Genomic DNA, 23,713 nt, shown 5'->3' on the forward strand with positions numbered 1-23,713 from the left:
CGGTTTTGGTTGCTGGGAGCTTTTGTACTCATCTGTTGGCTTTGGGCACTGAGGTGCAGAGCATCGGGGGGCGGTGTGTATGAGATTTGGGTCTCTGGGAGTGTCTGGCATTCATGGTGCAGTTGAATTTGTTTTGGTTGCCTGGAATGAGCTGGAGGGCGGGAGGGGAGTGTTGACTGGTTTATGGTGTCTGGGGTGCATTGTGGGAGGAAGAAGTAGAATTGCTTTCAGTCACCAGGGTTCCTGGGAGCTGATTGGATTTTTGAGTGCTGGTGTGTATTGGGGGCAAGGGGTGTGGCGGGAGGTGAATGGGTTTGGGTTGCTGGGATGCATTGACAAGAGATGATGAATTGATTTAGTCACTGAGGTGCATGCGGGGGCGCTGAATTGCTCTTGGTCGCAAGTGGTGCAGAGGGGAGAGCGGTTGAATTGGTTTTGGTTCCTGGGATGCACTGACATGATTTGGTCACTGAGGTGCACTGTGGGAGGAGCTGAGATGATTTTGGTTGAGGGGAAGATTGTGGGCGGGGCGGGGGGCAGAGCTGAGGTGATTTTGGTCACTGGGGTGCAACCGTGTGGGAGAGCTGAGGTGATTTTGGTCATTGGGGAGGGAGGTTGAATTGGTTTGGGTGTCTGGTGGGGGAGCTTCCAGGAGACTTTTCACAGTCTCCCTTTTCTCATGCTAGTGTGCTGGGAGATACTTAACACACGCTTTTCCCTCCATCTCAGTGTGCCTGCTGGGAAGTTCTTCATGCCCCGCAGCACTTAGGGAGGGATATGGGAATGTGATAGTGTTCTCTAGCCAACATGTGTGTGCTTGGTGTGAATGAGGATTAGAGAGATCCAGCCAAACCAAGTAGTCTCTGACAAGACAGCTGGGATTCTGTACAGGAGTTGACATGCCTGAGAAAGCTAGAACTGACACATGCAGATGTCATGGCCATAAAGCAGACAATCCATCTTTAAACTTTGTGTGTGTTTGAGGCCTGTATTGATGGTTATACTCCTGGTTGGAGAAGGGGAGAAAAACAGTTACTGTTGCCCTCCTGCGAGATGCTTTTCTTGTTTGGTGTAGAACCACTGATTCTTAATAACTATCACATACTATGGCAATTTAGGATGCGGAGGAGAAAGAGGCAGAAAAATATTTAGATTTCAGTTTCCCAATTTATTTTATATATGGATTTTCAGTATGGGGGAATGGTGCTGTTGGAGCTGATTTCCTTTAGGAAGGCAGCTTGTAAAAACCTACATTGGAACTTGGCTAAGACACCTGAGTTAACACCCCTGCACTTGAGAAAAAGTACAAAATGGATCATTCAGGAGCACAAGTGATGAGCCTTTACTTGTGAAGAAGGCAGCAAAAGCGATCCTCATTTGGACAACACATTTCCCTTGCTACTTCCTTTATTCAGCTCCACGTGTCTCTCGTGAACAGAGTGCTGCTCTAGGGAATATTGTTGAATTTTTACACTAGTCTTTTTCTGGCTGTCCACCCCCCTACCTACAAAATAGCATGTGAAAGCAGAGCTGAGCCTGCACTATGCCTCAGATATGAAGCCTGCTTGTTCGCACCCTGGACCTGTCAAAATGCTACGTATATGTCTATGTGCCTTGTGGGCAGGGGGAAGAATGATTTTGCTTAGGTCTCATGTATGATTTTGAGGTATGTTGTGAGATTTAGTTAGCTGATGTTTCTGAAGCACTTTGAAGATGAAACATTGTTCTTCTTCAAGTGCTTGCTCATATCAATTCCAGTGAGGTGTGTGCACACGCCGCGTGCATGGCTGTCGGAAGCTTTTCCCGAGCAGCTACCCGTTGGGCTGGCTGTGGAGTCCCTGGAGTGGCGCCAGTATGGCGCTCTATATATGACCCTGCTGGTCCAACCCCCCTTCAGTTCCTTCTTACCACCAGTGATGGTTGTTGGAACAGTGGTCTCTTGCTCACAAGTGCTCCACTAATCCCTAGCTCTTCTGCTTATCTTTGTATATAGTTACCCATTGTTAGTTAATCATTCTCTTCTAGCTGTTAATTGTAGTCTTTAGTGATTGGGGTTTTTTCCCCTTCAAGGAGTGCCCTGTGGGGCTCCAGGGCATGCCGTCCCAGGGCTTCAAACCCTGTAGCTCCTGTGCCAAGCCTATGCCCACGGGCGATCCCCATGACTCCTGTCTCTGGTGTCTGGGAGAAGCCCATCAGGCAGATAAATGCAAGATCTGCAAGGCCTTCAAGCCTCACACTAGAAAGGAGAGGGACATTCGTCTAAAACAATTCCTCATGGAGTCTTTCCTCCATCCGCAGCAGGACCCGGCCCCGAGCGCCTCGGTGTGGAGTGCTCCTCCAGTGGTGCTGTCCACGGCACCGAAAACGGACTGCGCACACCCTCCCAGGGGTTGGTGGTCTCCCAGGGCCCAGAAGCGTTCCCTTCGGCACCGCTTCAATTTGCTGGTTGCCCGCAAGAAGTAGGCCAAGGACAAGCCTCCACAATGGCCTGTTACGGAAACCACAGCCTCGGCAGGGCATGCTGAGGAGTATGGGCCTACAGCTGACAGATCCTCTGGTTGGGCTTAACCTCCACGGGCCCCCGTCTTCCCAGGAAGGCCACACTCCTGGGCTCCCCGCAGCTGCAGGTGGAAGAGGTCATGCTACCCTCCACACCAGACACTTTTGAGGCCGCCACAGGGCTTATTGAAATGATGGCACCCAAGTCTCCAGTCTCAAGGCCTCCACTACCCCAAGGCCTGGCAACTTCAAGAGGCAAACTGGCTATGTTCGGGCCATCTGCCCCCCGACCAGGATCTCCGTGTCACTTGGGGTCTGGACGCCACTCTGAGTCCTGTCACCGTACATATGCCCCCGCGTCGGTCTGACTCGTGGCACCGGTCCGAACCGCAGCACTGGTCTCTCAGCCCCGACCCTCAGAGCCGTTCCCGCTCGAGGTGGTCATCGGCTGATAGGTCCTGGTCCCGCTCGAGGTCCAGATCCCAATCTGTGACCTGGCGGCACCGCTCGCATCGACCTTGGGCTGTACTTCCCAATCATCGCTCGACAGACCAGCACTGCTGTACGCAGCAGTACCGCTCTGCGTCGCAGCACCGCACCCCATCTAGGCACTGCTCTCCAACGCGGCACCACTCCCCGGCACAGCAGCACTCCCGTTTGCGGCAACATTCCAGATCCCATTCCGGACAATGGTCCCCGCTTTGGCAAGGTCCTCGATTGCAGTACCGCTCTACATGGCAGCACCGCTCTCCACCAAGGCGGAGCTCCACCTTGCGGCGCTGATCGACCTCCCGGCACCGCTCTGCATCTCGCCGCCATTCCCCACAGTGACACCACCGGTCGCTGTCTGGCCCTCATTATTCCCCACAGCACTCATCCCGTCCGTTCGAGGAGGAGGAGGCCTCTGTGGGGCAGTCCCATGCCACCACCCCTTGGCTGTCCCGTGAAGGTCAGCTTCCTTCAGGTCAGGCAGAGCAACAGGGGCATTGGAAGTGCCTAGGTCTGGGCCAGGAAGTCTTAGACAGGATGCTTCAGTGCCCCATTGGCAACATCAGTGGCAATTCTGGATCCCTTGGACGTACCATCAGGCCCAAGGTGCCCTCCCTCCCCCCCCGAAGCTCCCCCACCATCCCGTTCGGGGTCTCACCTCCCCGAGGCAGCCATCAGCCACCCACCTCAGGATCCCTCACAAAACCCGGATCCAACCCCACCCCTCGTGGAGGCTACACCCGGGGCTTGGGAGGATCCAATCCCGGAGGATCCGGAGGCTGCCATGTGGCGGTGGCGTCTTCCTTGTCCTCCCCTGATGAGGTGGTGGCGGGTACCTCCACATCCAGTCCACCACCCATGAACTACAGGGCTCTGCAGGAGCTCCTTCAAAGGGTGGCCCTAAACATGAACCTCCAGGTGGAGGAGGTGGTAGAGGACAAGGACCCTGTGGTGGACATCCTGGCACCAGAGGGTCCCTCAAGGGTGGCCTTACCCATGCTAAAGACTATCCTGTCTAATGCCAAAACTATTTGGCAAGTGCCTGCCTCCATTCCCCCTATGGCCAAAGGGGCCGAACGGAAGTACTTTGTCCCTACTAACGGGTACGGATATCTTTTCACTCACCCCCCCTCCGTGTTCCCTTGTTGTGGATGCAGTGAACGATAAAGAGAGGCAGGGTCAGCAGGGGCCCACACCCAAATCAAGAGATGCTAAACGCCTTGATTTGTTTGGGAGAAAGGTTTATTCATCGGGGGGCCTTTCTCTCCGGATCGCTAACCAGCTCGCAATCCTGAGCCGGTACAGTTATAACTCATGGTCTGCGGTTCAAAAGTTTAAAGAGCTCCTCCCGTCCGAGTCCAGGTCAGAACTGGGGGCCATCGCTGAGGAGGGCAGAATTGTAGCTCGGACTTCCCTCCAGGGTTCTTTGGATGCCGCGGACTCTGCAGCGTGTACCCTGGCACTGGGTATCGCAATGAGACGCAATGCCTGGCTCCAATCTTCAGGTCTCCCCCCAGAAGTTCAGCAAACAATTCAGGACCTCTCATTCGATGGCCAGAGCCTGTTCGCTGAGCAGACAAACTCTAGACTGTAACACCATTAAGTCCCTCAGCATACATACCCCGGTGACCCAAAGGAAGCCTTTGAAAGCACAGACCACCCAGCAGTGGTCTTTCCCCCCTAGGCCCAGGCAGGACTTCTCCAGCAGGAGGAATAGATATAGTTGCCATATAGTCCCTGCGCTATCAGCATCTCACTCATTTTTAAGTTATTTGAGAAAATAATACAAAGAAGAATCTATATAGAGCTACTGCTGCCTATTGTATTTAAACACCTGAATCTTCTTCAGTCACCAGCCTGTTTTCTTACTGATGTGATGGGCACTGGCCTGCATGTTATCCCCAGGCTCAAGGATAATCTGATGAACACATGAACCTGTCCTGTAATGCAATCAGGAGATAGCTGTTTTATTCCATTAAGCTGTACCATCAATGTTCTGTCTTTTGAAACTGGAAGGAATGTCCCCAACACCCTCCTGCTGAAACGCAACAGATTAGATGGAGGAATCCCATGAGCTGGACTCTCCAAACAACAAAACTGAATACAAATAATAATTCTTGGACTGGGCTTTACCCATTGAAAACTGCATGAATTAAGTCAGTGGTTCTCAAGCAGGGGACTGGGGCCCTGTTAGCCGATGGCCAGGGATGTTTGGTGAGGTGCCAGCTATGCCCGTTTTATACCATCCGTGACTTTAACCGCTAGGACGCACTGTCCCTTCGCGGCGGGCAGCCCGGGCTAGGCTGACGGATGCCCCAAGGTCCTAACCACCCGTGACTTTAACTGCTAGAGCTCAGAGCTCCTTCGCAGCGGGCAGTCAACACTGACTGACAGGTGCCCCAATGGCAGCACTAAGAGCCTCTCCACACCCGTGACTTTAACTGCTAGAGCTCAGAGCTCCTTCGCAGCGGGCAGTCAGGATTGACTGAGAGGTGCCCCAAGAGTTTGCCCCGTGGAGGCGGCACAACTCAACGCTAGGCTCTTAGTACTCTCACCTAATGGCCAGGCTTTATAGCCAAAACGGCTGAGGTTCTTTAATTGTGTTGGCTGCTTTACAGTAAACCAGAGAAACAAGTCAGGCTTATGCACAATGGTTACCAAAATTTATTAAACTAGATTCTAATCATGTGGTTACAAAATTGCTAGTGCCTACTTATTTAAATGTAGAGATGTTACACACACAAACAAGTTACAAAACTGAAGCCACAATCCCAAAGAAAGAAAACAAAGTATAGAGCTCTATTTCAAAATATGTGTACACTAAAGATAGGAGATCAGGTGTGGGTGCTTCTTACCCTCCTTGCATCTCTTGATTCCAGCGGTGCCAAGCCAGGATCGGTCACTCAATTCCGCGGAAAGACGAATAAAGGGACAAGGCTTAGGGACCCTCTTAGCTGCAGAAGCCTTGGGAGGCTGTCACTTATCTGACCAGCAGATAGATAGTGAAAAGCACTCAAAAATCATGGTGCTGTAGGTCCCCTACTTATACCTCTGTACTCCTTTATTCTCTTTCTCCTTTCTATGCTAAATTGGGGCTGGTCTGTCGGGGTGACGCCAGCTCTCGCAAGAGTAGTTCACACTTGCAAGGGAGAAACAATAAGTTTCGACTACTGGACACTTCTTTTATCAGGGTAAATATTTTCCCACCTAGGATGTTGGTGTGTGTGCATCATGCTGTTTTAGTAAGGGCTAAGAGCCATGTCTGTCACAGGGCCTCTGCCTGCTGTGAGCCTAATCGTTGTATATGTTCCCAGAGGCACATTGTCACAGCACACCTGTGCTTCTCACAGCTTCAAAGGCTGTGCTGAAATTTATGTTGAGTGCCCTGTTGTTTTGGCTCCCGTGTGTTTCCAGCAATGCTGGTCTGAGGGGGGGGCTGGCTGTCTGGCTACAGGCCCCCTGGGGAGGCTACAAGTAGGTTTCAGGGCTCTGCCAAAAATAAACCAGAGAGTAGGGCCTGCATTAGACTCACTGGGGCCCAGGGCAGAAAGCCAAATCCTGAGCCCTGCTCCTTGAGGCTGAAGTCAGAGTCCCTCCTCCCCAGGATGAAACTGAAGCCTGAGCAACTTTGCTTTGTTGGGCCTGCATTAGACTCACCGGGGCCCTGGGCAACTGCTGTGCTTGCTACCCCCCAATGCCTGCCCTGGCTTTTAATCTACTGAAAGACCGTTGTGGCACGAGTGGGCCGTGGAGTTGTTATTGCATGTTGAGGGGGAATGGGGGAGGAGGGGACGACTCACAAGGACAAAGATTGAGAATCCCTGAATTTTGTGGTAGAGACTTAAACTTCTGTCTTTAAGGTCTTAAACTCATAGACTTTAAGGTCAGAAGGGACCATCATGATCATCTAGTCTGACCTCCTGCACATTGTAGGCCACAGAACCTCACCCATCCACTCCTGTAAATTGACTCCTAACCTCTTTTCTTATAACAAAGGAAACAAACTCTACTTGGAGGCAGAATCCTTCTGTGTATGCCCCCAAAACCCTGCCTCTTAAATTTCCACATGCCAGAAGTGGGGAGGCGCCTTTACCTACCATTTGAAGATAGAGGACAGAAGCTATTTCTGCCAATGTTGTGGGCCTGAATCCTGAAAGTGGCAGATCCTAGGACAGAAATGGTAAAGTCGATTGTCCTCATCCGAAAAGAAGAGAAATGGAAAATATTATAATCTCTATTTGTATGACCCTAATATTGCATCCACCAGCTAAACCTGTATTAATCTGCCTTCCTTCCTGCAAACTTCCACATTGTTTTAAAGGAGCAAATGCAAAGCTTCTTGGTCCAGGAGGGAGCAAAAGAAACAAGAAAAGTATGTTGAGTAGGAGAAAGGCAGGGAGAGATTTACGTAAATAGCCAGTCCCAGAATGGGAAGAACAGAATCAATTTCCAGGCCTTTTCAAATAACCTTTATGTAATTTCCACAATGTTCAGAAAGCATGGAGATTGACATCTAACAAATACTGCACATAGATGGCAACAGACTCTGGCAGTAATCTCCATCTAAAATAAGAGCCAACTCGGTATTGGAGCCCATACATGAAAAAGCAGGGAAGCGAGGCAGTCCTGCACATGTCAGGGGAAAAGGAGAATGTGATAAAAATCTCAAAAGATATGGGTAGGGACAGACTAGTCACATTAGAGGAGGGTGACGTGATGAGAAGTCATGGCTGGGGTGGTGTGGTGGCCAGACAATTTTGGCTGAGGCAGAACTTGGTGCCTTTCGTAATGCCTGAAGTCTTGGAATCATCTTGCATTCCCATGAACATGGCAGCCCGGGTCCATGCTGACACACACAGCTCCTCTCCCCTACACATACCCTTTATCTACACAGAGGCAATAACCGATGTGATCCCCATTCTCACCCTGCAAAAGTCACCCCACTCTGATTCAAGAAAGTCCCCTGATGGATTATGACATTGGTCTGGTGCATAACCAATAATCTGTGAACAATAAACTGTCCATTGACACAGTCCTTGTCGTAAAAGAAGAGAAGTGGAATTGACATATTGCGGCTGCTGAAAATTCTTCTTTTCTATCAAGATCATCACTACCAACCCAAACCCCATAGATATTGGATCTGTAGGAATCCTTGCACTTTCCCTCCAACTTTTATTATAATCCAGTGATACCATTTTGAAGGAGAAATGTTGAAGTATCTTTGGCCAGAGTGCAGCAGCAGAGGCAGGAAAGCCCCCCACCCCTCCAACCCCCCCCCAAAAACTGTGGACAGGAGAGAGGGAGCACCCCATCATTCTGTACTTTGGGTACGTAGATTGTGTAAGCTGTCTGGGGCAAATGTATTTGACCATATACTTGTCCGCTAAATGTCTAGTGCAATGTTGGTACCATATAAATAATACTAATTAGGAAAGAACCCCTATTCAATGAGAATGATGCGTAATTGACAGTGCCTGTTGGTGAGACACAATTTGGTGCCTCCTTACACCATGTGCAATCTGCGTTTACATGTTCAGCAAAGTGGTAACCTATTCCATGTCTGTATATATACGTTCATACATACATATGCGCACACACACCTACGCCTCAGTGTTCACACAAGCAAGATGAGCCTCGGTCACAACAGGGGTGAGCAAGTGTCTGGAAAGTCTTAATCTGGGCCCCATATAAATAATTAATTTTGATAAGTGAAATGCATATTCATACATTTTCATATAATTGGCTGCGAGAGAGGAACATGAATGAGCCCCAAGGCTGCCCAGTTCCTACTTCGCCTTCAACCGCCCCACCAGGTGCTTTATTCCATCTGTTGTTGTTGTTGATCTTGGTCACTATTAGAGGAGAAAATAAATTGCATCTGATCAGAGATGGGGTGTTCCCTTACACGTAGGCAAAGAATTTTAGGCAATATTCCCCTTACAAATGATTACTGGATCTTTAGAGGAGCTGTCAGGTCCCCTCTTCCTTATAGTGGACAGTGAAATGTCTTAATGAATACATTGTTATCATATTAGAGGTGTTCTTTGCTCCCAGCCTGCACTACTTTACCAGTGAAATACAGCACCTGCAGAGTGTCCATATGCAGGATAAAGCACGGGATTAATCCCTCTCTTTTTCAATCCTGTGCCCTAATGAACCTAGAACTCCACAGAAGTTTGACTTCAACTGCAGTATTTTCCAGTACTTAGTCACTAGCTGATTTTCACTAATTAGCAGCTTTAAACTGGGATTCCCAACTTTTGCCAAAAAGAAGCAGCAAATTTGCTGCAGATACATGGACTAGCCCTACATGGAGTCTCCATCCTAAGTGAAATGGAAACAAAATTTTAGTTGCAGCTGCACAATTTCCCTTTGCTGTTACATGTACGAACACCGCCTTCCCCATTAACTCCACCTATCAGAAACAACAGCATTAACCCTCCTTCCCTCTTCCCTCTTCGTGTAAACACTGCATCTTATTAACAGAAACCTGAAAGCCAGTCTGCCCAGAGTGGGACGCTGAAAGGAGTCAGAGTGCATCCGTGTATGCTGGAAACATGCAGTATGTTTATTATTCCGTATCACTGTGTAAAATCACAGACAAGAGGTCTGAGAGGGCCTGAAAATAATATTGTACCAATCAGTAAAGCAATGCGGGGGCATGTGATGACTCTAGCAGTTAGCTGCAAACTCCATATAAAAAAGGGTCATAATGAGTCTCTGAGGCACCTAGAAAAAATAGTTGACAAAGCAGGGATTTCTTAGAGGAGCCTAGGCATTCAATTACAAAACAGTCAAGGGGTTAAGGAGGAGATATGATATACTATCAATTTAACCAGAACTGCTTACAGGGCTCTTTCTGAAAGTTTTAAGTGGCCTACGTGACCAACTGAGGTTCTTTAGGTTAATTGTGGTGTCCCGAAAACTCACCGTTCTCCCCCAACATCGCATACACAGTACAACGTCTGCAGTGCAAAACTCTTTTCTTAACAACAAGCCGCCATTTATTCCATATAGCCCATGATCCTCATATCTTAAATGGACAAAAACAGAGACATTCACATTCGGGCTATCTTCTATGCAGTTAAAGAGAGATGATCTAACAATGGAAGTAAACTGCCTAAAGAAGCACTAGGGTAGACAGATTTATAGTGGGATTAATACAGTGAAGAATCCTAAATGATGCAAGGGGTTGGAGTGGATGAGCTACTAAATCCCATTAAATCCTAACCATCCAGGAGCCCAGTGCTGAAAGTTTAGGTTTCTCATCATGACCATCATCTTGTCTCATTATCACCATCCTTTGAAGAAGCAAGATATATAGATACTGTGGTGATTGGTTCTATATAAATACCTACTATCACTAGCTAGACAGAGGATTATAATTGACATTGAAATAGAAGACTATTTTCCTGGTTGGTCACGAGCTCATTAATGACAAAGGAGGGGAATTTATCAGATAATGCTGTGATCTCTGCAGCTGGCTATGGCAGTAAAACTGCTTCCCTATCTCATATAATAGTTATAATTAAGGGAATTCCCAGTAGAAGCACCCAGTAAAGTAAGGTGGCAATGTGGTAATTCTTTTAGGACAAGTCCAAAACAAGGCTTGTATCCACAAAGAACTGGGGTGAAACCCATGTCGTCCCACAACTCAATTCAAAAATAATAGAACCCTAGTTCTATTACACTGGAAAAGCGAGAAAAGAATCACTCACTTCTAGCCAAGGCTTGAATGCCAGATCTTGAATCCAGTATAGTAGGAATTTCCAGAATAGCTGCCATACAGGACAGCATCAACCAGCTCTTCCCAATGTCAAGCTGAGTACTGACTTGAGTTCAATGCATAGATTGCTGTGCTTGGGTCAGGCGATGTCATAATGAGGGGGGTATAAATGCCATGACAAACAAGTAATAGCTCCATAAAAGTGCAATGCACTGACTGTTAATTATGTGCACATTTCTGCCTCTCTTGCTCAAGTGTTTGTGACCATATTACCCTCTCTAGAGAGTAGCCCACAAGGTCTATCGAAGCCCAATATAAATATCAATATGTTGATACATTTTAAAAATATTGATAAATATCCTTATACATATTGAACTTTTAATTTAAAGCATCATATTTATTTATAATAGTATTAGTGTCTGCACTAAGATAGCACCTGGCTTCCAAAGATCAATATGTGCAAAACAATAAGTAAGCCACAAAACACACCACCCGGAGTAGGTATTATCTCCATTTTAAAGCTGGATAAACTCAGGGTCAGTGAGAATTAATATTCATATATATCCTGTTAACTATCAAACATTGACTGCCTCACTTATTTAGATGAGTAACATGGTTTGCATTTGTTATCTGTCTCATTGAAAGTCCAACATAGTCCACAGGGCAGGGGTGGGCAAACTTTGTGGCCTGAGGGCCACATCTGGGTATAGAAATTGTATGGTGGGCCATGAATACTCACAAAATTGGGATTGGGGTGCGGGGAGGGGGTGAGGGCTCTGGCTGGGGGTTTGAGCTCTGCAGTGGGGCCAGAAATGAGGAGTTCAGGGTGCGGGAGGGTGTTCTGGGCTGGGATCGAGGTGTTCGGCGGGTGGGAGGGGGATTAGGGCTGGGGCAGGGGGTTGGGGCATGGGGAGTGGTTCAAGGGATCAGGCAGTGGGTGGCGCTTACCTGAAGCAGCTCCAGGAAGCATGTTCCCTCTCCAGCTCCTACACAGAGGCGTGGCCAGGCGGCTCTACTGCGTGCTGCCCTGTCCGCAGGTGCCGCCCCTGCAGCTCCAATTGGCTGCAGTTCCCAGCCAATCGGAGCTGCGGGGTTGGTGCTTGGGACGCAGGCAGAGTGTGGAGCAGAGGCCCCTGGCTGCCCCTATGCGTAGGAGCCAGAGATGGGGACATGCCGTTGTTTCCAGGAGCCGCACGGAGCAGCTCCAGATCCTGCTTCCTGGTTGGAACACCAGAGCAGGGCAAGCCCCAGAGCCCGCTCCCCAGCGGGAGCTCAAGGACCGGATTAAAACGGTTAGTGGGCCAGATGGGCCCGCGGGCCGTAGTTTGTCCACCCCTGCCATAGGGTCTCTCCATAGACTGCAGTAGGATTTGTATCAAGCCATGACATAACAACTTGTGTCCAAGTATCTCAAGGTGCCAAACAATAATTCAGTCATCCAAACCCAGGTCAGGTAGGTTAACATTACCTGTGTTTTAAAGGTGAATAAACTGAGGCACGGTTAATATAAGAGGCTTGCCCAAGAACCACAGCAAATTAATAGTTGAAGTGAGAATGGAACCCAGGAGTCCTGTGTCCCTAATTTAACCTCCAAAACCTGAGTTAGCCAGAATTCCCCCTGGGATCCCAGCTGCATCACAGCCGCATCACATGGGCCATGCCTTAAATCCAAAGAGAAGGGCTTTAATTCAAGACAGGGGATTTTGTATTTAATAAAGTTTGGGAATAAGTGACCTGGAAAATTCCAACTATATTACAATCGGACTTAACATCCCAGTGGACATTCTCAATTTCCTAACCTGCCACCTTCTATTTATTCCTCTTATTTCCCATGGGAATAATCTTGTTTCAGATAGGCAGGGAAAAAACACTTGAAACACACATTAACAACTAGACTGAGATCCCCTTATGTCAATTCATATTGAACTTACACAATTCTATGTTGTTGGCTACAAGAGAAAATGCACTTCTCCCTAAGGCCTGAAAGCCAAATCTCAAGACCAAGAAAGCAGGAATTTCCAGAATACCTGCAATACAGCGTAGCACCAGGCAGCTTTCTCTGAGGCCAGTTTGAGCACTGACTTGAGCTCAGTGTCCCACCAGCTGGGCTTGGTCTAGGAAATGTCATAATAAAAGATGTGCACATTTGCCATGATCACTTCCATAAGGGGCAATGCACTGGCTGTTATGTATGTGTACATCCCTGCCTGGCCTGGTCTGCCCGAGTGTTTGTGATTATTTTGCCCTCTCTAGGGACTAGCTCAGAAAGAGAATAAAAGCCCAAACATTAGAGAGAGCTGAAGGGAATTCTCCTTTAGCTCAAGTGGCAGAAGCCTTTTTTAAACTGAGGATTCTCAGTTCTGCTTCTCAGACCATACTGACTCCTGGTTTCTGTTGTGTCTGTCTGCTTTCAGCCATGGAGGTAGCTTATCATGTAAGGAATAATATGTACTACTAAGGAGACAGTTACAGGAGGAGATTGAGAGTCAGGAGAATTAGGTTCTTTTTTCAGAGTAGCAGCGGTGTTAGTCTGTATTTGCAAAAAGAAAAGGAGGACTTGTGGCACCTTAGAGACTAACCAATTTATTTGAGCATAAGCTTTCGTGAGCTACAGCTCACTTCATCGGATGCTTCTTTTTGTGGTTCTGCCACTGATTGATTACAATGTGTATAAGTTACTTAAAATCCCTGCCTCAGTGATAGACTGGGGATAATATTTTAAGCCACATACTCTGTTCTTTGTAGGTGAAGCACTTTGACACCCTCTGAAGAAAGGCATTATAGGTCAGATTTTTAGCGTTTAGGTACCTAAAGAGGCAGTTAGGCACCTAGTGGGATTTTCAGAAGTGCCTAGCTGCCTATCTGCATCTTTAGGAACCTATATGCCATTAAAAATCTGGCCCTATACAGCTTTCTTATCCAACTATATACTATATAGACATCTGAAGTCTTTGATATAGCAAAAACTGTGAAAAGCGCTAAACGTCAGACATTAAATCAACACTTGTAGTTAACTCTTTCTGATCCCTTCATCCAGGGATCTCAGAGTGCCAAACATTAAACAAGCCACACTACACCTTTCTGAAGTAGGAACTACTATTATTCCCAATTTAACTGTGGTGGAGTGATTGAAAGTGATTTACTCAGGGACCTACAGGAAGTCAGTTCCAGTTGGGAATTGAACCCAAGTCCTGACTTTCACACCCCTGTTCTATTTTCTAGAAAACATTGATAAGATATTAAGACATTTTATATTATGGCAGGTTAACTGACTTTATGTTTAGAAACAAAAGTGCTGCATGCATGCGGTCTCAGCACATACACAGATACATAAAACTGTAATAAGAGGATGGTACAACTACCTTAATTTCCTTTGGTCATTTTTCACCTCACTCTAATTTCCTAACTACGGTACTGTATATGAAAGATTTCTGTAGCAAGAGTTTTTGATTCATAGATACTAAGGTCAGAAGGGACCATTATGATTATCTAGTCCGACCTCCTACACAACGCAGGCCACAGAATCTCACCCACCCACTCCTGCGAAAAACCTCTCGCCTATGTCTGAGCTATTGAAGTCCTCAAATAGTGGTTTAAAGACTTCAAGGAGCAGAGAATCCTCCAGCAAGTGACCCGTGCCCCATGCTACAGAGGAAGGTGAAAAACCTCCAGGGCCTCTTCCAATCTGCCCTGGAGGAAAATTCCTTCCTGATCCCAAATATGGCGATCAGCTAAACCCTGAGCATATGGGCAAGATTCACCAGCCAGATACCCAGAAAAGAATTTTCTGTAGTAACTCAGATCCCACCCCATCTAACATCCCATCACAGGCCATTGGGCCTATTTACCATGAATATTTAAAGATCAATTAATTACCAAAATCAAGTTATCCCATCATACCATCTCCTCCATAAACTAATCGAGTTTAATCTTAAAGCCAGAGAGGTCTTTTGCCCCCACTGCTTCCCTTGGAAGGCTATTCCAAAACTTCACTCCTCTGATGGTTAGAAACCTTCGTCTAATTTCAAGTCTAAACTTCCCAAGGACCAGTTTATATCCTACACGATTATGCCCATAAAGGCTTCAATTAAAGTCCAAGATCTGCCAGTATATGACCACAAAACAGAGACTATTGTAATCTGCATGTTCCTTAAAAAGAGGTTGCTAGCTTTCAGTATTATAAGTTACTCAATTTTCTAAAAAAATCCATTTTAAATAAGTTCACAATTACAAAGGAAGCTAGGTGAAAAGAAAGAGACTGACCAAGCAGCTTCTAATGTGAGCTAAAGGAAAATTTAACAGAGATGGATCAAAGAAAGGAAAGGGGAGAGAAACCTGAATTAAAAATCAAAAGGATCTTGTTTTACTAGAAGCATCTGGATGCAAATCTGTTAAATTTGGAGTATTGTGTGCTGTCCACCCCTACCCTGTTTCACCACCTATAGACTTAAATCAAGACCGACTCGAGCATTCCAAGAGAAATGAGAACATGAGGGGTGCTTTCGTGACAATATGTGTGCTTGGGGTAATCAAAAATCTGAGAGTCTCGGCTAAACATCACTGTCCCAAAGGAGACATCTGGGACTGGTTGTCTGCCCCCTTATCTGTTCCAGAAACCTGGAGGAGCATGATCCTTCAAAGGTTGCACAGATTGTTGGTGCTTGTCGCTATGGAGCTGCTGTCACAGAGTTTTCCGAGTTGTTCTAGAACCTGGATGGCGACCAGCTACTGGAAGAAAGGGGTAGCTGCACCTGGTCTCTTAGAAGGCTTTACTCATGAGGTGCAGCAGTACCATGGAGGCTTTGGGAGAGGCGCTTTCCTGCCCAGTGTGCTTGGAGCTGTTCACTCCACCAGTGCTGGTCCTAACTTGTGCTCACAACTTCTGCAAGCAATGCCTGGAAAAGATCCTCATCCGCCAGAACTGCAGTCACGTCAATGGACAGTTCTGCTGCCCTATGTGCAGGAAAGTAAGTAGAGACGCTCGTTTAATCTTCTCTGTAGTCAGAGCTCTTCTCTTTATTTGCAAGACAAGGGTCTGCCCAAACTGTTCCCAACTGAAGGGGCACATTGCTAACTTGCAAGAAGGCCTAGGCCATACCTAATTTAATTTAATAAGATGGAGCAGATGGTTGTGACTTCCCTGACATCTATTAAAAATGGTGAAGCCCATGGAGACTATAGGTCCAAGCATGTAATGTTCTATCCTGATCCAATCACAAGAACCTGGCAGGACAATTCTTAAAGTCTTTCAGAAAATGTTACTTAAATTGTTGGCAAACATGTTTTAAAAGGAAAGATATGGAACAAGGATAGGCTGGAACACTTGCTATAAAATGTCAGTCATAAACTAAACATTTCCATGGATTTTAATTAAACTGCATGTTTCCTTGACTTTGTTTTTTCAAAATCTACAGGACTTGTGCTTATATCACATGTAAATTAATTCCTTCTGTTGCATTAATTTAGACTGTAGCTAGCATAATACTCCTGTGGTTTTATAGACTTTAGCAAGTTAATTGAAGCCCCTCTTTTAGAGTCAGAATCTGCTACCATTATTCACGTGGAGCAACACTTTACTTCTCAAGTGGTGCTACTCTGTGTGAAAAATGGTGACAAAATCTGGTCCTAGGTTTTTACATAGTTCTTACTGGAGCAAAACTCCCATTGACTTCAATGATGTTTTGCCCAAGTAAGAGTGGAGGAGTCTGTCCTGCAGCTCTTATTCATATGAATGATCCCACTGATTTAAATAGTAAGAGCTCCTGGACTGGAACCTCAGTCAAGCCTTCAGGATTTAGCTCTGAATGAGGGGTTTTTGTTTAACTATTAACAGAAGCCATGCAAGGGTCTCTGCTTAAGTACAAGGGGCTAATTCTGTATGTGGGAGCGCACATTCAGTTCCTTTTGGTTCCAAATGTGGGTTTTGCACACACTTATTCAAAGGCAGAATTTGGACCACTGATGTTCATGAGCCTTAGATTTATAAGGTATACATTAGGAGGAAATTGCTGTCTAGATCATTTAGCTGCAGTACTGTATTTCAGTACAAGATCAAATTAATATAAATCACAAATGAAGAATGCTGATGCACTGTTTCTACATTACACAGCTATGAAACTATCAAAGAAGCAAAGTGTCTCCTGCATCTCTCAAATAGTATGTAACAGTTTTTCCTCACTTTTAGGTCATATATTTGAGGGGCAGAGGAATAATTGGATTACCGAGAAATATTCTGGTTGAAAGTATATTGGAAAAATTTAAGGATGAACTTGAAAACATTCGTGCCCAGGAGCAAAACCAGCTGTCCCAAATATGTGAAGAACATGGGGAAAATATGAATTTGGTATACATTTACATATTTCTTATTTTTCCTTTATTTAGTTATTTGCGCACCAAATCTGTCCTGTAAATGTTCAATATTCACTTAATCAAAATGAATTCTGTTGGTTGGATCTTGTAGCAGAATGGTCATATTCTAAACAAGCTAGTCCTTTATACCTTGTTCAGTTGTGAATAAACCACATCATTTGAATTTTAGACTATAAAAACACAAGTAAAGGGCAAATCCTACCATTTAAATTGTTTCTTTCCCAAATGGATAACTTCCATCTAGATGAGGAGTCTAGTTGGTGGTTTGCAGTTAGAAGAACTACCAGCCTCCTAATGAAATTCATGAAATGAGATTCACCCTGCAAAAACAAAACATAATTATATAAAAGAGGTCATTATTAATTAGTGCTTTACATTTTCAAAGCACTGCACAAAGATTAAGTGATTCACTAATTAGGGCCAGAGTTTTGCTACCTGTAGTCACATTGAGTAGTGCTTTATTCCACAAGCAGTCATACTGATTTCTGTGGGGCTACCCACAGAGGCCACAACTCAGAATGTTACATAAACATGTGCCTAGCTAGAAGCACATGAGTAGTCGCACTGAAGTCAATATCTCAGGATTTCCTAGCTCTCATTCCTGTGGTCAGGCCACTAGACCTCTCACACCTTCTCAATGGCCCAACAACAAGCAACAACTGTCACTCCTGCAACAACATTAGAGAAAAGGGCTTCAAAACAGTACTAAATTATTTAGTTCAAGAGACACTAAAACCTCACTCACTCCAACAACTGGGAGACCCACTAAAAATTACTGTAGTTTGAGAATTAGTAACTGAATGAACCCAAAAAACAAGGAAAAAAACTCTTCAGAAGATGTACATTGCCCATTTAATTTGAGAGCCACACCACCACTTTGAAACTTTCCACTGGCTTCCTGTTTCACAGCATCTAGTTCAAGTTTCTTATCCCCACATTCCAAGCCCTTTATAAATTTGCCTCTCCCTGCTTGTCTGCTTTTATCCCTTACCAAGTCACTGCACCAGTGAAGCCACTCATATCCACCCGTTCAGCCGCTTCTCACACAGACAATTCTGTGCCTTCCTCCAGGCACAGAATACCCTTCGTGAACAAATCTGTAAATCACTGTTCTCTTCCAACCGAAAGACCTATTTTTGCCATGATGCGTATAAGAAATCAACCAATTAATAAAGACTTGATGGACCAATGAGAACAATTCAACTTCACCTCCTTCCGTAATTTTGTTTCCTGACAATTATAAATCTAAAGTGTATAAAATCTGTGTCTCCCCCCTCCAAACTTTATACATTACTTGTCTTCTAAGACAATAAGGTCTTGAGGGCAGTGATTGTGATTTCATATGTGCTTGTGCAACACTTACTACAATCCCTAATTATGGGTGGGCACTACTGTGATGTATGTAGTACTTGCAAAATGCCTGTTGAACGTAAAGTGCAACATAGCTTGAGTAACAATTAACCTCCTTACAGGATCTGTTCTTAAGAACTTTTTAAGAAGTAGGGAGAGAGTATTTCTTTTGGGGTAGAAAATCTAATGTGTGTCGCTTGGAGGAGTTTGGATTAATAAGGTTCCACAGGAGAATGCCAATGGAACTGAAGGTTGCTGTAGCATGAATTTCTCCCTTTTGAAGACAACCATCTCAACTTCATTCTGAACATTTGTTTTCGACAGTTGCACCAGTGTTTACTTAGCAGACCGAGCCTAATGTTCTGGGTCAGTGTGCTACGTAGCTAACAACGTGTAAGCATACATGGCTGTACTAGAAAATGACTGTGTTCTTTTCTCAGATGTGTCTGACTGATGATGAACCAATTTGTGCAATCTGCAAGCTCTTTGGAAACCATGAGCATCACAGTGTTGCAAAAATGTCTGAAGCTTACACAGCAAGAAAAGTTACTTTTATTAAAGATATAGACTTGTTGCTTCAGAAATCTGAAGACACAGTACAATCTAGGAAGGTATAGTAAAAGTGACTCACTTTCTTTCGGTTTTATTAACAGAATGACATGACCTGATGTTTGATACAAGTGTAGGCAGATAGCCCTTAGGAAAGGATTAAGTTATATAAAATGATGTGGTTTAGTGGTGTGAGAGTGAGACTAAGTTGTATTCCTGACTCTTGACTCCTTTTGTGATGTTGCCAAATCACATAACTGCTTTGCCTTTAGTTCCCCCATAGGAAAAATGGAGTTAATAAAGCTTACCTCACAGGAGTGTGAGGAAGATTAATTAATCAATGCCTAACAAACACTTTGATGATGAAGTTTTAAGTATTATCATAGAACTCAGAGTCATGAACAGTCACACACCTTGGCTGATGCTATTTGCAAAGCAGGTACATGCAACCCTGTCCTCCAGAATAACCTCAGTGGGGTAGCAGAGGCCATGGTCTTTACCTGGTGCGGCAGGTTTGGGAGAGGCCACCCAGTACACCTGAAGGCCCTTGGAGCTTGGAGGAGCAAATTGGAGCCAGGCCCCCACCCAAAATCATCCAAGGTTGGATAGATCCCAGGTCTGGAAGGAGTGAGTGGCTCTGGAGAGTTGGGAGGGCACACTCTGAGGGAAGGGTTGGAAATTCTCTGAATGGACCCTGCAGGGTTCAGTTTGTGCGGCCCATCGTTAACCCTGCAGTTTGTACACCACTAGTATTGAGCCCAATATCCTGACTTCAGCAATGACCAGTGTCTGATGTTTCAGAGAAAGGCAAAAAAGCCGTAAGGCAAATGTATAATGCTGTACATTGGGGGGGGGGGGGGGTGAGGGAGGGAATGGGAATCCTACCTGATACCTGTGGCAATCTTGTTACACCTTGAAGCAAAGGATTTATTTGCAGGTCCAAGAGAATATATAGTCCTCGCTGGTGCACGCAGTAGAGTGTGCTTTCGTTTTCTGAGCCTAGTTATTTGCAGGATGCATATAATCACTGGCTCCAGGATCCAGTAGTCTGGAACTCTTGTTTGCCTGGCCAGCCCTTCCTTTGGCTTAAAAAAGGTAACACTACATTCAACTGACAGCAATCCAGCCTTTTATATTTATACTTGCTTGCTTGACTGGAGGCAAGCTTTTGGGTTCCTGGCCCTGGGAGCTCTAAACAATTAGTCTGTCTGCCCCCAAGTAGCCTCAACCCACCTGGCTTCTTCCCAGGGCCACTTCCTATACTCTCGAGCCCTCCTGGTCTTTTATAAATCACAAACTCCAAAGGCTATTTTCCCTGGAGTCCCTCACAGTTGGCTCCCTCTTACAACTGCAGGCTGCTCTTATTTTCCTAGAAAGACTGCCCTCAGTCACCTGACCATTTGTCATGTGACTTCACTCATCTGACACTAAATCTGACACCGGTGCAGCTGATCCCCAACCTTCTTGAAGGGCCAACTGACCCTCTGAAAGAGTGCCTAAAATATCTTTAGATTTTTCATTGTCAACATCAGAAGGGTAGGCATGTAGATTGTATGTGGCTTGGCAAAGTTTGATGACAATTTTGCAAGAGTTAATGGTATGGGAGGCTTCCCTGGTGACTTTACTTTGTCCCTTGCTATTTGGGGTCATGTGAGCTTGCTAACCCTATTCCTTCCCAGGTTCTCAATCTTCTGTGGATGCCTGACCTCCACTTGGCTGGGATATAGAGAGTCACACAAGAAGATTTGGATGACCTTGAAAGCTGGAGTAATAGAAATGGGATGAAATTAAATAGTACAAAGTGCACGGTCATCCACTTAAGGACTAACAACAAGAGTTTTTGCTAGAAGCTGGGAACTTACCAATTGGAAGTGATAGAGGAAAAGAAACCTGGGTGTATCGATTGATCACAGGATGACTATGAGCCACCAGTGCACTGCAGCAGTGAAAAAGTCTTGTGCAATCCTAGGATGCATTAGGCAAGATATTTCCAGTAGAGCTAGGGAAGCATTATTACCATTATACAAGGCACTGGTGAGCCCTCATTTGGAATACTGTGTGCAATTCTGGTCTCCCATGTTTAAGAAAGATGGATTCAAACTGTAATATGTGCAGAGAAGGGCTACTAGGATGATCAGAGGAATGGAGAACCTGCCTTAAGAGAGGAAATATATGGAGCTTGACTTGTTTAGCCTAATAAACTGAAGGCTGAGGGGAGATATGATATGATTACTCTCTATAAATACATCACAGAGATAAGCACCAGGGATGAAGATGAGTTATTTAAGTTAATGGCCAATGCTGGCATAAGAACAAATGGATATAAACTGGGTATCAACAAGTTTAGGCTTGAAATTCAACCAAGATTTCTAACCCTCAGAGGAGTAAAGTTCTGGAACTCGCTTCCAAAAGGAGTACTAGGGGCAAAAAACCTAGCTTGTTTCAAGACTGAGCTTGATAAGTTTGGGGGCAGGGGCAGTTTATGAGGTCACCTACGATGGCATATGAACCATTGGTGATTGGTTTTAGCAAATATCTCCGATGGCCAGAGGTGGGACTCTAGATGAGGAGGCTTCTGAATTACTATAAAGAATTCTATCCCTGGTGTCTGACTGTCAGGTCTTGCCCACATGTTCAGGGTGTATGGATTGCCATATAGGGTCAGGAAGAATTTTTCCCCCAGGTCTGATTGGCAGAGACTCTGGGATTTTTTCTTTTGCCTTCCTCTGCAGCATGGGGCAAATATCACTTGCGGGTTTGAACTAGATGCTCTGAAACTTGCAGTCTTTAAATCAAGATTTGAGACTTCAGTAATTCAGCCAGGTTATGGGCCTACTGTAGGAGTGGATGGGTGAGGTATTGTGGCCTGCAATGTGCAGGAGGTTAGAGAAGGTGATCATGATTGTCCCTTGTGGCCTTAAAGACTGTGAGTTGTACACAATACAATCACGAAACTATTTGCCCTTGAAAAGGCCTAAGGGCCTGCCTGACCTTAGCAAAACTCTGAAAGCAAAGTGCTATAAAATGTAATTGCAATTATTTACAACTATAATTGCTTTTGAGCATAAATGGGAGGCAAAGTTGAAACCACTTTAAAATTTAAGGCCTAAAATGTATATCTAGATCCGAAATTATGTTTGAAAGTTAAAATAACTTCTCACACTTTTAACTATTTTGAATACTATTTGTGGACATTACTAAGAAACCTTGCATAAACTTTTTTTAAACAGGAAACAGAAAAGCTGATCAGTGAACTCCTATCCAGCACTACAGACACCAAGGTAATGATTGACACAGTTGGGATCAGTTTACTGAAAGGGATAAGGTGCAGAATTGCAGAACTGAAGACAAAATTACACAAGGACTATTCAACAAAATTAGAAAAACTGCACCTACTGGAGAGTGAAACTGAAGCCCCCAGGCAGCTTTATCAGCAAATGAAAACTCTTTTGGAACAACATTCAAATTCAGTACAGTTTCTTCAAGAGGATAAAAAACTCAGGAGCAAGATGGAAAAACTTATCGAAGGAAGGTCATTGTACCAGGATCCATCAAAGTATAAAATTTCAGTGAGACGATATTTTGAAGAATTGATCAGAGGAATCAACATCAAGGAGTATATCTCGACTACATCAGATGAAATGTTTGCAAGTACTAGTGACCTGTATGAAGCATGCAGGCCAGAATGCCCTGCTTTTGCTTTTTCAGGTGAAAGTCCTGATCAGTCCTTCTGCAAAAGAGTATTAGGCTTATTTGAGAAATCAGGTAGCAAGGAGCAAGATCTTTTCACAAAAGCATCCTGCCCTGACTGTAGCAGTACACCAGGTACTAGCGTTGATTCTTCACTCTTGAAAGATGAGTCAAAAATGTAAAATATTAAAAAAAAAATCTCCTGCAGTTTACTTGTTGGAATTTGCCAATCATATATGCTGCCTATGTTTCCTACAAACCAAAAAATAAAATAGTTGTAAATGTAAACAGGTTGAATTGACACATACCCTCTTGTGTGCTTTATTGCTTCATTATTATTTCACAGAATAACATTGTTTGGAAGGCAGTGGTAGGAAAGCAACCTAAAAGAAGGTGGAGTAAGTTACAAGAAGAGTAATTTAGAAAAATTAAGCAGAAGAAACAGATTCTGTGCAGCAAACTGTAGTATGTATAACATTTCTCCCTGTGGCCTCATTTTTGTAAGTGCTGAGCAACCACAAACAATGGGAGCTGCAGACAATGGGAACTGCAGGTGCTCAGCACCTCTGGAAAAAAATCAGAAGTTTAATGCTTATGTTTGAGCCCTAGGAAACTTATTCTGACTCGCCATATTTGGCCAAGCACAATGAATTGCTCATAAATTTACCTATTAATGCAAATGAATGTGGTCCATGAAGGAAGTGTCAACATTATTTAAAATGTATGTCTCAGGAAAGAAAGAAAGAGACTAGCCTACTGTATATATGGCAGTCCGCAGTGTGTATTTCTCTCTGATCGTCCTTTTCCACTGCTGGAGCACACAAGAGCCACAGGTATATTATTCTGAACATGTGTGCTTTTACATTTTATTTGCTGAGTACAGTGTCTATTCCCCCCTTTTTTCCTTATATTAATTAATAAATCAGAATATATGCATTCCTGATAGACAAGGTAATGCCTGCTTGCTGTCTATGTGGGTTTTCTGTGAGCAAAACATTATTGAGCTTATGAGCTTGGGTTTCCATTGGCTCATGAATTTTA

General features: G+C 44.9%; 1 protein-coding gene and 1 long non-coding RNA gene across 3 annotated transcripts; one reads left to right on the forward strand and one right to left on the reverse strand.

Moving 5' to 3' along the window:
* Positions 1-7,180: 7,180 nt before the first annotated feature.
* LOC122466483 lies at positions 7,181-20,342 on the reverse strand. The gene is made up of 4 exons (XR_006292014.1): positions 19,868-20,342; positions 17,286-17,403; positions 9,919-10,021; positions 7,181-8,840 (listed from the first exon to the last, which is right to left on the reverse strand). It is a non-coding gene; the product is annotated as an uncharacterized LOC122466483 (long non-coding RNA).
* On the forward strand, positions 20,145-23,493 carry LOC102930108. 2 transcript variants are annotated; one of them, XM_043550451.1, is made up of 2 exons: positions 20,145-20,518; positions 22,213-23,493. In XM_043550451.1, the coding sequence occupies exon 2, from the start codon at positions 22,267-22,269 to the stop codon at positions 22,852-22,854; it is 588 nt and encodes a 195-aa protein (XP_043406386.1). In that variant the 5' UTR covers positions 20,145-20,518; positions 22,213-22,266; the 3' UTR covers positions 22,855-23,493. The 2 variants fall into 2 exon arrangements, with proteins under 2 accessions (XP_043406386.1, XP_043406385.1); XM_043550450.1 differs by having other exon boundaries at positions 20,509-20,579.
* The last annotated feature ends 220 nt before the right edge of the window (positions 23,494-23,713 follow it).

The sequence above is a fragment of the Chelonia mydas genome, chromosome 7 (genome assembly GCF_015237465.2).
Source record: "Chelonia mydas isolate rCheMyd1 chromosome 7, rCheMyd1.pri.v2, whole genome shotgun sequence".
Lineage (NCBI taxonomy): Eukaryota > Metazoa > Chordata > Testudines > Cheloniidae > Chelonia > Chelonia mydas.

Excerpts from the sequence above, each read along its gene's own strand:
- LOC102930108 (XM_043550450.1), top strand. The coding sequence starts at position 20,556 with ATGACAATTTTGCAAGAGTTAATG. Across the intron at positions 20,580-22,212 it reads CAATTTTGCAAGAGTTAATG|GAAACAGAAAAGCTGATCAG; the intron begins GTATGGGAGGCT and ends TTTTTTAAACAG.